Source organism: Hemiscyllium ocellatum (genome assembly GCF_020745735.1).
Source record: "Hemiscyllium ocellatum isolate sHemOce1 chromosome 27 unlocalized genomic scaffold, sHemOce1.pat.X.cur. SUPER_27_unloc_3, whole genome shotgun sequence".
In the NCBI taxonomy this organism is placed as follows: domain Eukaryota; kingdom Metazoa; phylum Chordata; class Chondrichthyes; order Orectolobiformes; family Hemiscylliidae; genus Hemiscyllium; species Hemiscyllium ocellatum.
The window spans coordinates 1,645,212-1,660,701 of record NW_026867498.1 but is presented as its reverse complement, the minus strand read 5'-3'; the positions used below and the strand labels follow the sequence as shown (position 1 = coordinate 1,660,701).

The following is a 15,490-nucleotide window of genomic DNA, read 5'->3' as shown; positions in this document are numbered from 1 at the left end:
TTCATTGTGACTTCTTTTGCTTCCAGTAAGGGCAACCCATCTTGGAAAGCTGCTCTGAAAGTCCAACCAGACTTCTGCATTCACCAGAGACAATTCCAGGATAACAGCACAGAAACAGACCCTCCAACCAAACACGTCCATGCTGACCAAATATCCTAAATTAACCTGGTCTCATTTGGCAATATATCATCTCTTTTTTGAACAACAGAGTGTGGATTTTTATGTTGTGTAGATGAGGTGATTTTTTTTTGTTGACAGTGGTTTATGTGTTGGATGCAGGTACAATAACCACGTTTATTGTGGAAGGCAAGAAAGTTTTAAGACCACGACAGAACAGTTAGTTAGACAGCACAGAAACGGACCCTTCAGCCCTACTATTCCATGCTGACTATGTTTCAGTGCCACTTGCCAATGTTTGGCCCATATCCCCCCGCACCTTCCCGATTCATGTACTTATCCAAACGTCTTTTAAAGGTTGCATCTGTACGTGCATCCACCATTTCCTCTGGACATTCATTCCATACATGAACCACTCTCTGTTTATGAAAACCTTTTCCAGATTCTGTCCACTTCGTGGATTCATTTCCCTTTCCGTTCGGTTGGTGCAAGTCAAAAATTGAAGCCCAGAATGAAAAAAAAATGAAAAAGGAGTTGAGAAGAGAGCGGTGTACTGGCGGAGTAAGGAGGTTGCAGTCTGGAACAAACTCAATCTTCATTCAGAGAGAGGAGCAGCACCTTCCGAAGCTCGTGTTCCAGCTTCTGCATTCAGACAACAGGAAGGCTCTGATTGGCAGGAGGACCTATATCCTTCCGGTCCTCCAGGGCTTCCGATTGGTCCACCAAAAGAAAGTCGCGATGCGTGCGGCGAGGAGCACGCGCAGTATGCTCTCTGGTGATGCTGCTGTTACTGACAGAATTTGTGTCCAAGTGCCAAGAGAAGTAAAAAAAGGGGAGATCCACCCTTTCTTCCCCCTTGTGATATTTACCTTTCCTACACGCCCCATGACTTTATAAATCGAAATAAGGTCACCAGTCAACTTGTGGTCGTCGATAGGGCGACCAGAAGTGTACTCAGTACTCTACACGTGGTCTCACCAATATCCTGTACAACCTCAATGTGATGTCCCAATTCCTACACTGAACGGTGTGAACAATGAAGGCAAGTGTGCCAAACGCCTCCTTCACCACCCTGTCCAGCAATGATGCAACTTTCAAAGAACTACGTCCCCGATTTGGAGATGCCGGTGTTGGACTGGGGTGTACGAAGTTAAAATTCACCCCACCCTCTGTCCCCCCCAGTCTTTCTCTCACCCCACCCTTTGCCCCCCCCCCCCCCCCCGCGAGTCTTTCTCTCCTCGTACCATGAAATTGGTTCCGACTGTTGTCGTGGATAAAATGTAGAGAACGACCAGGAGACGCAGAGAGTTCTTCAAGAAGTAGGTCGTTTATTTGCAAACAAAAAGACCGTGACACTCGAAAAGCAGATTCTCGAATGCCCACAAACCTCAGGGTCTGTGGTTTTAAAATATCTTTTTTTTAATCATGTTTGTGTTAGCTTATCAGCATGTCCAACTATATTTATCAACGTACCTCAGTCTAGCTACACAATAAGCCTGTGATGTTAGTTCCCATTATCTCTTTAGTTGTACATTCTACTTCATGTTATTCCAATGTCTCGGTTAGAGATTTAATGTCAGCTTTTGCAACAACAGTCTTTCATTCTAGACCCTACTTAATATTTTCCTAATGTCATGATTAGATATTTATTGTCAGTAGTTTCAAGCAGGCTGACTCTACTCACTAACAATTAGATATTTAATGTCATGTCCCAAATATTTATTGTCCCAATAATGATAGTTAGCAGATGAGGCTAACTTTACTAACGGTGTTATCTCATCTTGCCATAGTGACCTTTCAGCCTCAACCTTACTCTGCAAATTGGTGTAAGAGTGTTCCACTATCCTTTGCAACTGTAGTGGACAGCGAAGAGAGTTACCTCAGATTACAACAGGATCTGGACCAGATGGGTCAATGGGCTGAGAAGTGGCAGATGGAGTTTAATTCAGATAAATGTGAGGTGCTGCATTTTGTGAAAGCAAATCTTAGCAGGACTTATACACTTGATGGTGAGGTCCTAGGGAGTGTAGCTGAACAAAGAGACCTTGGAGTGCAGGTTCATAGCTCCTTGAAAGTGGAGTCACAGGTAGATAAGATAGTGAAGAAGACGTTTGGTATGCTTTCCTTTATTGGTCAGAGTATTGAGTACAGTAGTTGGGAGGTCATGTTGCGGTTGTACAGGACATTGGTTAGGCCACTGTTGGAATATTGCATGCAATTCTGGTCTCCTTCCTATCGGAAAGATGTTGTGAAACGTGAAAGGGTTCGGAAAAGATTTACAAGGATGTTGCCAGTGTTGGTGGATTTGAGCTATTGGGACAGGCTGGGGCTGATTCCCTGGTGCGTCAGAGACTTGGAGGGGTGGTGGGGGTGACCTTATAGAGGTTTACAAAATTATGAGGGTCATGGATAGGATAAATAGGCAAAGTCTTTTCCCTGGGGAGTCCAGAACTAGAGGGCATAGGTTTAGGGTGAGAGGGGAAAAATATTAAAGAGACCTAAGGGGCAACATTTTCATGCAGAGAGTGGTACATGTATGGAATGAGCTGCCAGAGGAAGTGGTGGAGGCTGGTACAATTGCAACATTTAAGAGGCATTTGGATGGGTATATGAATACGAAGGGTTTGGAGGGATATGGGCTGGGTGCTGGCAAGTGAGACTAGATTGGGTTGGGATATCTGGTCGGCATGGGCGGGTTGGACCGAAGGGTGTGTTTCCATGCTGTACATCTCTCTATGACTCTATGAACTGGAAATGGTCTCCATGCTCTAACACTTCCCATGCTTTCATGCTCTTTATTTTCCATACTATCTAAAAATAGAGTCACAGAGCTGTAGAGCACAGAAACAAACCCTTCAGTCTATGTCGACCAGATGCCAGCATGTCGCCTCTTATCCCTCTGAATCTTTCCTATTCATATCCCCATCCAGATGATGTAATTGTACCAGCCCCCACCACGTCATCTGACAGTTCATTCCATCCACATACCACCCTCTGTGTGAAAGGATTGCCCCTTAGTACCCTCAGAAATCTTTCCCCTCTCACCCTAAACCTATGCCCTCCAGTTCTGGTCTCGGTGCCTTGCCCCCACAACAAGGGGAAACGACATACAAAAGTTGAGCAGCCAGACAAAATGCAAAAGAAATCAAATATCGAGCCGCAGGAAAAAAAAATTGTGGCTCTCTTTTTTTCCCCCGTTAGCATTTGGACACTTAAAATCTGTCAGGAACACCAACATCCCCATAGAGCATACTGCGCATGTTTGCCAGTGTCAGCAACGCAGTGCGCATGCTTACCAGTGTCAGCAAAACACTGAGCATGCTCATCGCTGTACGCAAAAAAGGCGCGAAACCTTCTTTTGATGGACCAATAGGCAACCTTGGAGGACCGGAAGGAGCCTGGTCCTTCTGTCAATCAGAGTCAGCCCATTGTCTGAATGCGGAAGTCGGACCATGAGCTTCTCAAGCTGCAGCTCCTGATCCTCTCTCTCTGAATAAAGACAGAGCTTTACCCAGACTGCACATTCCTTCCTCTGTCCCAGATCTGTGAGTACGGCACTATTTTGCTCCCATTCCATGTCTTTTTCATTCTGGGGTTCAGTTGTTGACTTGCAGCAACTGAAAGAAAAGAGAGTGAATCCAGAAGGGGACAGACTCTGGAAACGCTGGTCCAGGTCTGTGTCTCAATTTGCAAAATAGACAGGAGGTGGAGAAGTCGACGTTTCAGGTGTAACCCTTCCTCGGGGCTGGGGCTGGGGCTGGCTGGAGAAGCTGCACATAAAGGGGGTGGGAGTGAAGTGGAGATAGGTCAAGACAGGTAGAGGCTACGACCTGGTTGGTCAATGGGAGGAATGCATGTGGTTGCTGGCAAAGAACAAGGAGGGAGGTTTTTTTGAAATTGGAAAACTCAACGTTGAGTCCTTCAGGCTGTAGGCTGCCTGGAAGATGAGGTGTGGTCCCTCCAATTTGCAGTTAGGTTCGTTGTGGCAATGGAGGAGGCCAAAGATGGTCATGTCAGAAAAGGGAATTGTAATGGGTGGTGACTGGGAGGTCTTGTCGGCTCTGTGGACCCAGCTGTGATGCTCAGTGAACCGTTCCCCAAGTTTGCGCTCGCTCTCCCCGATATAGAGAGGACCACAATTGGCAAACACAGGACCACAATATGAAATTATAGCTTTGGCTGTGGCAAAGAAAAACAGAAAGGAGGTGCATTGTTTAAATGGAGATGTATTTGAATGTGGAGAAAGTGAGAACTGCAGATGCTGAAGATCAGGGTCAAACATTGTGGTACTGGAAGAGCACGGTAGGTTAGGCAGCATCATAGGAACAGGTGTGTTGACGTTTTGGGCACGAGCCCTTCATCTAGACTGATGTGTGGATGGGCAAAGAGGCCTCAGTGTCCTCCTACTCCAGTCACTGCCAGTTGTCAGACAGATGTAGGAAGCAATCGGCAAGGCAAGCGTTATATTAGCAAGAGGAATTGAGTTCACAAGTGGGATGTCTTCCTGCAGTTAGGGTGTCATTGAGTATATTCAATGCTGAGTTCATCTGATTTTTGAACAAAGAAGTGGATGTTTGTGGGGGAAGGCGAGAACATGGTTTAAGACCAGTATAAAATGGTTCCAGAGTCATACAGCACAGAAACAGACCCTTTAGTCCAACCTGTCATAGAGATATACAACATGGAAACAGACCCTTTGGTCCAACTCATCCATGGTGGGACCAACAATCTGGTCCCACCTGTCAGCACCTGGCCCACATCCCTCAAAATCCTTCCCATTCATATACCCATCCAGATGCCTTTTAAATATTGCAATTGTACTAACCTCCACCTCTGACAGCTCATTCCAAACATGTACCACCCTCGGTGTGAAAAGGTTGCTCCTCAGATCTCTTCTGTATCTTTCGACCCTCACCCTAAACCTATGCCGTCTAGTTCTGGACCCACCCCCTCCTGGGAAAAGACCTTGGCTATTTATCCTATTCATGCCCTTCATAATTTTGTAAACCTCTATAAAGGTTACTCCTTAGTCTCCAACGCTCCAGGGAAAACAGCCCTAGCCTCCAAATAGAACAAATCCTCCAACCCTGGCAACATCCTTGTAAATTTTTCTGAACCCTTTCAAGTTTCACAACATCTTACTGATAGTAAGGAAACCAGAATTGCACACAATATTCCAAATGTGGCCTAACCAATGTCCTGTACAGCCACAACATAACTTCCCAAATCCTATACTCAGAGGATTGGGAAAGTTTTCAAAACCTACAGAAGACAACTGGGAAAGAATGGAGGACAAACGAAACCTTCGAGGGTCAGCTTGGAGGCATCAAGGTCTCAGGACAGGGGGTGGGGATGATCCCAGCTATGGGCCACATGCCAGCAAATGGGACTAGATTAATTTAGGATATCTGGTCAGTACAATTGTGTTGGACAGAAGGGTCTGCTTCTGTGCTATGTATCTCTATAACTCTGGCGTTTGCCAGAGTCAGGAGGTTGACTTTCTCTCTACTTTCAATGTTAATGCCTTGACGTCTCATTTTGCTCCCACCTTCCTGGGGCCGTTAACTATTTTGTCTCTGGTCCTTCCTCAAGAAGCTGCGTGGCAGGTTCACCCTGAATTGACACTTTCTTTTTGCTTCCCAAAATCAGACCTGCTCACTCTCAGCAGTATCCCAGTATTGTGAAAGATATTAGCTTTCAGGCGGAGGTATCCAAAGTTCAGAGACACGGCAGTCTTGATGTTTTTGCTTTTCTGTCCCGTAAGATCCTGAATCAGCACCTTCAGGGGAATTAGTTCGAGCCGAGTGAGAACAGAGGGGGAGGGAGAGTGGGATGTGCTTTCAATTTTGTGGAATAACAAAAGAAAAGAATATTCCACAGAAAGTAGAATTGCTTGTTCTGAATTTCTACCCTGCACTAATGACCTTTGTAATCTCTTTTTACAGAGCACAGTAGCGCCTCGACATACGAACAAACCCGTTCACGTACAAATCGGTTTACGAACAGGATTGTACGAAAATTTTGCTTCAATGTACATACGAAATTCAAGGTACGAACAGAAAAGCTCTTGGGCCCCGCGTGATCTCATTCAGTTCGTCTTTGGCGTGTGCGCTGTGAACAGCCGTCCATCCATTCTTACGCTATCCGAACAATGGGAAAAGGACTCAGCAGCGATCCAGGTTTGTTCCAAATATTGCGTCGGTTGCATGACGCTGTGATCTTTTGCTATTAATTCTGTGTCTTATGATCCTGCAGCACAGCTCCCCGCAGAAGGAGCAGCGCTGCAGAAGCTAGTGCTTCCAAATACACCTGGGGGGCGGGGTTTACCAGGAGGGGCGGGGTTTAGCCTGGGGGCCTGTTTTAGCGGGAGGGCGGTGCTCATGGGCGGGGCGTGTCTCGGGAGAGGGTCGCGCGCTAGTGGGCGGGACGAGGCTCAGCGGGCGATGCGGCGCGTTGAGCCTGGAGCCGCGCGGTTGCTCGTGAGGGTAGGGGGCATGGTTTTGATTCGCGCGGGGACCAAGGAAAGGGGTGGGTTTTCGTGCGCGACGGGGTGTGGTTCCAAGAGCCGGGTCTTTGTCTCGAAGGGGCAGGGTTTACGAGTTGCGTTCGAAAGGGGCGAGGTTTTACGTGCTGCGTCCGGAAAGGGCGGGGTTTACTGTCAGCGTTCGGAAGGGGCGGGTATTAGGAGATTTGTTCGGAAGGGGCGGGGTTTACGGGCTGCCTTCGGAAGGGGCGGGGTTTACGAGCTGCGTTCGGAAGGGGCGGGGTTTACGTGTCGCATTGGCGTCGGAGGGGGCGGGGTCGAGGCCGTTCCGAAGACGGAAGTGTGCCCGCGGCCTATTGCCTCCGCTGGAGTCTCGGCTGCAGCAAGTAAGGTCAAACTTTATCAGTATTTCCTTTTACAGAGTTTGTATTTAATAACCAGTAATGGCTACTCAATATCATCATAAAGTCCCAAAATGCCATTCATTACAATCCATTGCAGATAAACACTAAGAGTTAATTTTCTACGGGATTCAACAGCCTCAGCACTAAAATGGTCTCACAAGGGAACGGCTGTGAATGTTATCACTTGGTGTCCTGTTCACACAGATTCACCGATGCTGAGGCAAACCTTCTTAATTGCCTTACAGCATCCTGTTATCACTTGGTGAGCCCAGGTGTCCCTATCTTTAAGTTCTCTCCTCTTTCTGAGCCTTCTTGCCTGTTTATTTTCTAGTGCAGTAAATGTATTCAATAATTCAGCATTACCTTTTAGTCTAAATGTTTAATGACAAGTTTTAAGGCTGTAGACTTTATCAGCCAGATGCCCACACCCTCATTCCTCCCTTTGATTGCACCGCGATCACTGAAAGAGAAGGCTAGTCCAAACGAATGCCCTTCAAGGTGGTCCAGCCATCAACATCCTGTAGAGCGGCACCACCATCTTCGCAGCTCATCTGGTCATATTTATCATCGCCATCGACACGTGGGTGAGCCATCGGATCGCAAAAGGAGCATCTTCTGGGGCAAATCTATATCTCTAAGGGACCTCATAAGCCGAGCAATTAAATACCTAACAATACCAATACCGACAAACATAAATATCTAAATTGATATGTCAATTGTACCATCAGCCCGACCTGCAGTTTCCCCAACTGGTCCCTTCAGTCATTCTGTCAAGGAATACCTGGATCTCTTCTTGTATCTTAGTAATATTGCCAGTTAGATCGGGAATGCCCATAGTGCATTTATCTTGGACAGTGGTGCAGACCTCACCCTCCTGGGCGAGTATATTGTCTAGGCCATACCGATTCTGCATAGAGTAAAGACACAGCTCTGATAATCCCAGGTTACTCTGTTCCAGAGCCTCTTTATTTTCTCGAATGGTCAGGCCACAAATGAGGGAATTGCGGTTCTTTTGACTTGTCACCCCTGCCGATCCTTCCAACCTCGGTATTCTGGATTCCCCAGCCTATTGGGTGTCCTGTATTGTCACCCAGTCCATTGGGATCCTTCCAGTCGGAGTAAAGTTGGCTGAGACCGACCGCTGCATTCTCCTCAGATGGAGGTTCCATCGACTTGTCCACTGACCAGGACAAGGTACTGTTGTGGGAACAAGGGCTCCGATATTGATGTTATGAGGGACATCTTTGCCATCCATGACAAGGAAATTGGTAGCTTTACCTCAGCTGAAGAAATAATAGTCTGATTTGGGGTAGATTAGGGAGAGTTTGTCAAAATAGGTTACTGAAATGTTACAGCAGGGGGTCTGGTCAGATATACAGGAGCAAAGGGTCGATGTTTTGCAAGAGGATTCGCTTGAGCGCTGTAAAAAATGGGCCAAGTGACTCGAGCACCCGCACTGTATAGGAGACAATGGTCCTCAGAATGCTGTTCCCATTGGGCTCTCCCTTAGCTCTATTGTACATGGTCTTGGTGACAATATCAGATTCTGAAAAGAGAAAAGGCCTATAAATGCACAAGGGAAGGGTTCCGTTCCAGGTTCATGTACCGCATAAGGCCTGCTGTACCCCAGCCAGTGTTACTCCAGCTGTTTGTACACACAGACCGGAGGTATTGGAACGTGATATTTCACTTCGCAGGGTCGGCAGCAGGAAGACTGACGAATAGTATGGAATCAGGGACTGGGGACGGGGCAAGTAAGTCATCTCCTGATAGAGAGGAGTAACATACTCCTGCCTCTGGGGTGAAGAGCGTTCTGTGGGCCTGTATAAATAAGTTGTTTGCGGATTGTGGAGTTTCCCCTATCAAGCTTCCCTTTTCTCGAGTCGGCCCGTACTGCAAAAAGGGATGGTGTTCCCAGGCATCCTTAAAATATTTACCATAATAACGGGGTTGACCATTTTTATCCTCACTAGGCTTGCGTCTGCAGGTAAAATCAAAAAACCATGGTAACGACATGGTAACTCCCACTGATTTCTACTGTCCAGATGGACCATCTGGTCTTTCTGATGTAAGAGTCCATTGCAATAATCAATCTTCATCACGTCCCACACGTCAAAGGCGTCTGGTCCGGTGCACTGGACGACATCTCCTTAGCATGGGTGGTGGATAATCTCTGATCATTCCTGGTCACATCCATACTTAGTGGCTTTCCCCATCAGGATGTTGTATGTGATCAGAAAGGTGAGGAGATAGGCGATCCCCCCCCTCCCCCCCCCCATGTCCCTCCTCTTAGTTCAAATATCTGTAATAAGATTAACATTAGAACAACAGCAAAATTCAAAAACCCAACTGGACAGGGTCCACTCCTTTTGTTGGGATTCCAGTATTCTCTCCTCCTCTTCCCCACTTTTGATTGGTGCGGTCAATCAATTTACAATGGTGCAGTTGGACCCAAGCTGAGCGCCCAGCGACTTTGACCACCGTAGGGATGGGAAGTAAAACCTGGAAGGGGCCATCCCAGCGAGGTTGGAGACCTCTGCAAGTCCAGGTCTTGACGAGCACCAACGAACCAGGCTCTACCCGTGACGAGGCTGAAAGGGAGGGAACATCGCTGCAGGCCGCACACCCCTGGGAGTGATAGGCACGCATAACACTAGTTAAAGCAAGAACATAACCAACCATTTCTTCGGTCATGTGGTGGAGGTGGACTGAGAAGGGAGCCGAATCGTTCCAAGGGGTACGGAGAGGGTGACCAGAGAGATTCTCAGCTGAAGACAGTCGTATCTTGCCCACAGACATGGATCCCATCTGGAATGAGGCCACAGGGATTAGCATAACCAGGAGAGGCCAGACTCAGCCATTAATTTGGCAAGTTTAGTCTTGACTCTGGTTAAAACATTCACCAAGGCCGGCCGCCTGAGGATGAGCAGTTGCCGACAAATACAAAGCTGGGAACAGAGTTCTCCGTTAATATTACCTACAAAGTGTGGTCCATTGTCTGAGCTAATGCACGCAGGTATACTGAAGGAATTATTTCCTTAAACAAATTTTTCACCACAGACTCAGCAGTCGCGTTAGGAGGAGGGTCGGCTTCAATCCACTTAGAAAAGACATCAACAATAAGCAAAACATATTTACAGCAACTCAACTCATTTCTACAACTCAATGAAGTCCAGTTGAAGTGTCTCCAAGGGACCCTCCAGCAAGGGAGTTCTCGTAGAGATACTTGAACTAAGAGGTGGGGGATCACCTACCCACTGACCTGTATGATCACGTACAACATCCTGATCGGGAAAGCCACTGACTGAGTATCGATGCGATCTGGAACGATCTGAGATTATCCTGATGTCATCTGGCGCACTAGACCAGACACTTTCAACGTGGCGTCGCTTGAGCGATGGCGTGAGCTGCCAGAGGAAGTGGTGGGTGCTGGTACGATGATATGTCAAAACGCTCCTGGACGGGCATCTGAATATGAAGGGTTCAAATGGGTCAGGGCCAGATGATGGCAAATGCAACTGGAGTCATCGAGATGTACAGCACAGAAACAGACCCTTCGGTCCAACTCGTCCTTGCTGACAAGATAGCCAACCCAATTTAGTCCCAGCTGCCAGCACCTGGCCCATATAGGGGCCAAGTTATGGCAAACGTGACTAGATTAATTTCAGATATCTGGGCAGGTTGGGCCAAAGGGTCTGTTTCCGTGCTGTGTGATTCTAATTGTCTTCAGTGAAAGCAGAAGTGTGGTTGTGAAGGCTGGACTTTCAGGGCATGTTTTGCCCTGACTGGGAGCAGAAGAGTTTGACTGAAGTGTGTCGGTGTTAATGCCTTGATGTCTCATTTTGCTCCCACCTTCCCGGAGTCGTTAACCATTTTGTGTCTGGTCCTTCCTCAAGAAGCTGCATTGCAGGTTCACCCTGAATTGGCACTTTGTTTTGCTTCCCAAAATCAGACCTGCTCACTCTCAGCAGGATCCCAGTGTTGTGAAAGATATTAACTTTCAGGTGGAGGCATCCAAAATTCAGAGAGATGTCAGTATTTATGTTTTTGCCTTTTCTGTCCCTGTAAGATCCTGAATCAGCACCTTCAGGGGAATTAGTTAGAGCGGAGTGAGAACAGAGGGGAAGGGAGAGTGGGATGGTGCTTTCAATTTTGTGGAACAGCAAATGAATATTCCACAGAAAGTAGAATTGCTTGTTCTGAATTTCTACCCTGCACTGATAGTGATGACTTTTGTAATCTCTTTTTGCAGAGTATTTGAAAATCTGAAGACTGAAGTTTCAAAATCAACGGATAAAGGGCTTATGCCCGCAACATTGACTCTCCTGCTCCTCGGATGCTGCCTGATCTGCTGTGCTTTTCCAGTGCCAAATGTTTCGACTGACTGTCCAGCGTCAGCAGTCCTCACTTTGATGTCAATGTCTGACAGTCACTCAATCCATCGGGACAGCAGCTGTTTTTGACTGTGATTTCTGTGAGAGGGATCAACGCTTTTTGGTTCCTGTTTGAGGACATTTTCAGCATCAGTGGGACTGGACGAGAGACCCCACTGTTGGAGCGCACTGTGTGTGGAGCCTGAAACAGTTATACGGCCTGGGAAGGGGATTTCACGGCAGGGAGGGGTTCTACACGTGTTTGTGTGCACCTGAAGCTGTGGCCATGGAGAAATCTGAGGAATCCTGCCGCGTGAAGAAACCGTGGAAGTGTGGGGACTGTGGGAAAGGCTTCCGTTTCCTGTCTGCCCTGGAGATTCATCGGCGCAGTCACACCGGGGAGAGGCCATTCCCCTGCACTGACTGCGGGGAGGCCTTCAGGTATTCCTCCCACCTGCTGGCCCACCAGCGGGGCCACATGGGGGAGAGGCTCTTCAGTTGCCCTGAGTGCGGGAAGGCCTTCAGCAATTCCTCCGCCCTGCTGACCCACCAGCATGTCCACACGGGGGAGAGGCCATTCACCTGCTCTCAGTGTGGGAAGGGCTTCACCTGTTCCTCCAACCTCCTGACCCACCAGCGGGTCCACACGGGGGAGAGGCCCTTCAGCTGCCCAGAGTGCGGAAAGGCCTTTACCCAGGCCTCCATCCTGCTGAGGCACCAGCTTGTCCACACCGGGGAAAGGCCCTTCAGCTGCCCTGAGTGTAGGAAGGCCTTCAGCGATTCCACCACCCTGCGGAGTCACCGTCACGTCCACACCGGGGAGAGGCCGTTCACCTGCTCTCAGTGTGGGAAGGGCTTCATCTGCTCCTCCAACCTGCGGAGACACCAGCGTGTCCACACGGGGGAGAGACCGTACACCTGCCCTCAGTGCGGGAAGGGCCTCACCTGCTCCTCCAACCTGCGGAGACACCAGCGGATCCACACGGGGAGAGTCCGTTCACCTGCTCTCAGTGCGGGAAGGGCTTCACTTGCTCCTCCCACCTGCTGACCCACCGTGGGTCCACGCGGGGGAGAGACCGCACACCTGCTCTCAGTGCGGGAAGGCCTTTACCCAGGTCTCCACCCTGCTGAGGCACCAGCGTGTCCACACCAGGGAGAGGCCCTTGAGCTGCCCCGGAAGTGGGAAGGCCTTCAGCACTTCCTCCGCCCTGCTGACCCACCAGCGGATCCACACCGGGGAGAGGCCGTACATCTGCTCTCAGTGCGGGAAGGGCTTCACCTGCTCCTCCCACCTGCGGAAGCATCAGCGAGTTCACGTGCCATCGCAGGGGGATTGAAGGAGTGACGGCCGAGTGCCATTATCGATTGGAATATCAACCCAGTTCCGGGGACTCCCGGGTTTGAATCCCGCCACAACAGATGGCAGAATTGGTATTCGGTCAGAAATGTGGAGTTTGGAATCTAACGATGAGACCGTTTCAGGGAGGGGGTGGTAGGGGGAGAAAGCCCCCATCTGATTCCCTCTCTCCCTTGTTAGGGAAGGGAACTGCTATTGTGGGAGAGGATTCACTCAGTTGTTCCAGCTGCATCCTTTACCCGGTCTGGCCTACACGTGACTCCAGACCCACAGCAGTCTGGTTGACTCTACACTGCCCTCCCCCCACTGGCAAAAGAGCGGGGAGAAACTTAACTGGAGACAGGGTATGGGTTGAAATTGCTGAGTGAGGCAATACTTCCTCCGGGTTACGGCTGTACCAAGGATCCAATTACAAAGGGACAACTTGGTGCTGGCCAATAGTAAAGACAGTGAGGGGGGTGGGGATGGGGCCAGGGGAGGTGTGGTGTGTGCACTTTCACCTTGAGCTGTTCAAAAAGCAACTACTTTTTCTCTGCCTTTTTGCTGGGGGGATCTGAAGCTGTAACGAAGTTGGGTTGCAATAAAGGTTACCTGAACTTACCACCGGGCTCAGACTCTCATTGAAAGCTTTGAGCTCCAAGAGGTTTTTGTTTTAAAGCTGCTCATTTCTTTCAGCCTCCTGCACTAAGTTTAGAACATAGAACAATCCAGCACAGAACAGGCCCTTCGGCCTTCGATGTTGCGCCGACCTGTGAACTATTCTCAGCTCGTCCCCCTACACTATCCCAAAATCATCCATGCACTTATCTAAGGATTGTTTAAATCTCCCTAACGTGGCTGAGTTGACTACCTTAGCAGGTAGGGCATTCCACACCCTTACCACTCTCTGTGTAAAGACCTTGCCTCTGACATCTGTCTTAAATCTATCACTCCTCAATTTGTAGTTATACCCTCTATTGAATAAGGGCACAACATTTGCAATCCTCTTGTCTACAGGTTTAGTACCTGAGGACAATGACGACTCAAATATCAAAGCCAAAGGCTCTGCTATCTCCTCCCTAGCTTCCCAGAGAATCCTCGGATAAATCCCATCCAGCCCAGGGACTTGTCTACTTTCACTCCTTCTCGAATTGATAACACCTGTGTGTAACTAACCTCGATCCTATCGAGTCTAATATCTCGTACCTCATTCTTTTCCTGAGTGAACACCGATGAGAAATGTTCATTTAGCACCTCTCCGATCTCTACAGTGTCCACACTCCACTTCCTGCTTCTGTCTTTGACTGGCCCTATTCCTACCCTAATCATCCTTTTATTCCTCACATGCCTATGGGAAGCTTTAGGGTTCTCCTTTATTCTATTTGCCTAAGACTGTTCGTGTCCTCTCTTTGCTCTTCTTAACTCTCTCTTTAAATCCTTCCTAGCTGATCTGTAATTCTCTATTGCCTCATCTGTACCATCTTGCTTCATCAACACATAAGCCTCATGGAACAGCATCATAAGACACAGAACTTATATCAAAAGATCAGTGTCATGCAACTGATAGAATATATTGAACAAACTTAGATATTCTTCATCTCTTAGAATGGGTGTGGGCTTTGGTTCATTAATATGTAACAATGTTCTTGAGATGACTTAAGGTTTTATATAAAAAAAAGGCATCTCCGCTCAGACAATGCATTAAAGGTGTGAGATTTGAGTCTGTCAGTATTCCAATCTTGAATCAGACTGGTTCTGTTTCCAAAGTCGGAATTTGTAAAATATTACATGGATTGACTGCCTGCAGATTGTGTGCTTTTGAACAAAATTGACTGTATCTGCAAATATAATTCTGCCAATACAATTTCACCCCAAAGAGTACTGTGTGTGTGTGTGTGTGCATGTGAGAGTGAGAGTGTGTGCATGTGAGTTTGTCTGTGAGTGTGCACAGAAGTGTGTTGTGCATGCTTGGGAAAGTGAGAGTGTGATGGAGTATGATGCTGTGAGTGTGAGAGTGTTGAGGGGTGTCCATCTGTCTGTCTGAGAGATAGAGTATGTGTGAGAGAGAAGCTTAATAAAAGCAAGGGGTTGCATTTTTGCTAAAACAAGGACTTGAACAGATAATGGTTGGGCCATGAGTCATGTAAGAGAACAGATAGACATGGAGGTGGGGGGAGTCGGTGTTCAGGTACATAGTTCTTTGCAAGTTGCATCACTGGTAGACAGAGTGGTTAAGGTGGCATTTTGCAACATTGCCTTCATTGTTCACACCACTGAGGAGAGGGGTTGGGACATCATGTTGAGGTTGTACAGGATGTTGGTGAGGCCACTTTCAGAGTACTGAGTACAGTTCTGGTGGCCCTGTAATAGGAAGAATACGATTAGTGAGGGTTTAATAAAGATTTACCAGGATGTTGTAAGGACTGGAGGGTTTGAGTTATAAGGAGAGGCTGGGACTTTATTCACTGGAGCACAGGAGGTTGGGGGTTGACCTCATTGAGTTTGATAAAATCATGAGGAGTGGAGGGAAGGTGAATAGAAAATGGCTCTTGCTTAGCGTAGGGGAACTCAAAACTAGGGGACTTTTTTTAAATATGAGGAAAGAGATTTAAAAGGAAGCGGAGGGGCAACGATTTGAAAGAGGGTGATTTACATGTGGAATGAACTTGCTGAGGATGTGGTAGATGCAGGTACAGTGACAACATTGAAACAGCATTTGGCTGGGTACATGAATAGAAAGATTTAGAGGGAAATGAGCCAAATGCAGGCAAGTGGG

At 48.0% G+C, this 15,490-nt stretch overlaps 3 protein-coding genes across 5 annotated transcripts in view; 2 read left to right on the top strand and 1 right to left on the bottom strand.

The window, feature by feature from the left end:
- The window catches only part of LOC132808066 (zinc finger protein 420-like), a 238,857-nt gene that overhangs the window by 13,613 nt on the left and 209,754 nt on the right, over window positions 1–15,490 (top strand). The gene's annotated exons all lie outside the window — the stretch shown is intronic.
- Window positions 1–15,490, bottom strand: part of LOC132808005 (zinc finger protein 11-like) — a 93,673-nt gene that overhangs the window by 31,534 nt on the left and 46,649 nt on the right. The gene's annotated exons all lie outside the window — the stretch shown is intronic.
- LOC132808036 (gastrula zinc finger protein XlCGF49.1-like) lies at window positions 3,567–13,157 on the top strand. 3 transcript variants are annotated; one of them, XM_060821943.1, is made up of 3 exons: window positions 3,567–3,662; window positions 6,063–6,296; window positions 11,258–13,157. In XM_060821943.1, the coding sequence occupies exon 3, from the start codon at window positions 11,665–11,667 to the stop codon at window positions 12,424–12,426; it is 762 nt and encodes a 253-aa protein (XP_060677926.1). In that variant the 5' UTR covers window positions 3,567–3,662; window positions 6,063–6,296; window positions 11,258–11,664; the 3' UTR covers window positions 12,427–13,157. The 3 variants fall into 3 exon arrangements, with proteins under 3 accessions (XP_060677926.1, XP_060677927.1, XP_060677928.1); XM_060821944.1 differs by lacking the exons at window positions 3,567–3,662; window positions 6,063–6,296 and adding an exon at window positions 6,932–6,987; XM_060821945.1 differs by lacking the exons at window positions 3,567–3,662; window positions 6,063–6,296 and adding an exon at window positions 6,972–6,992.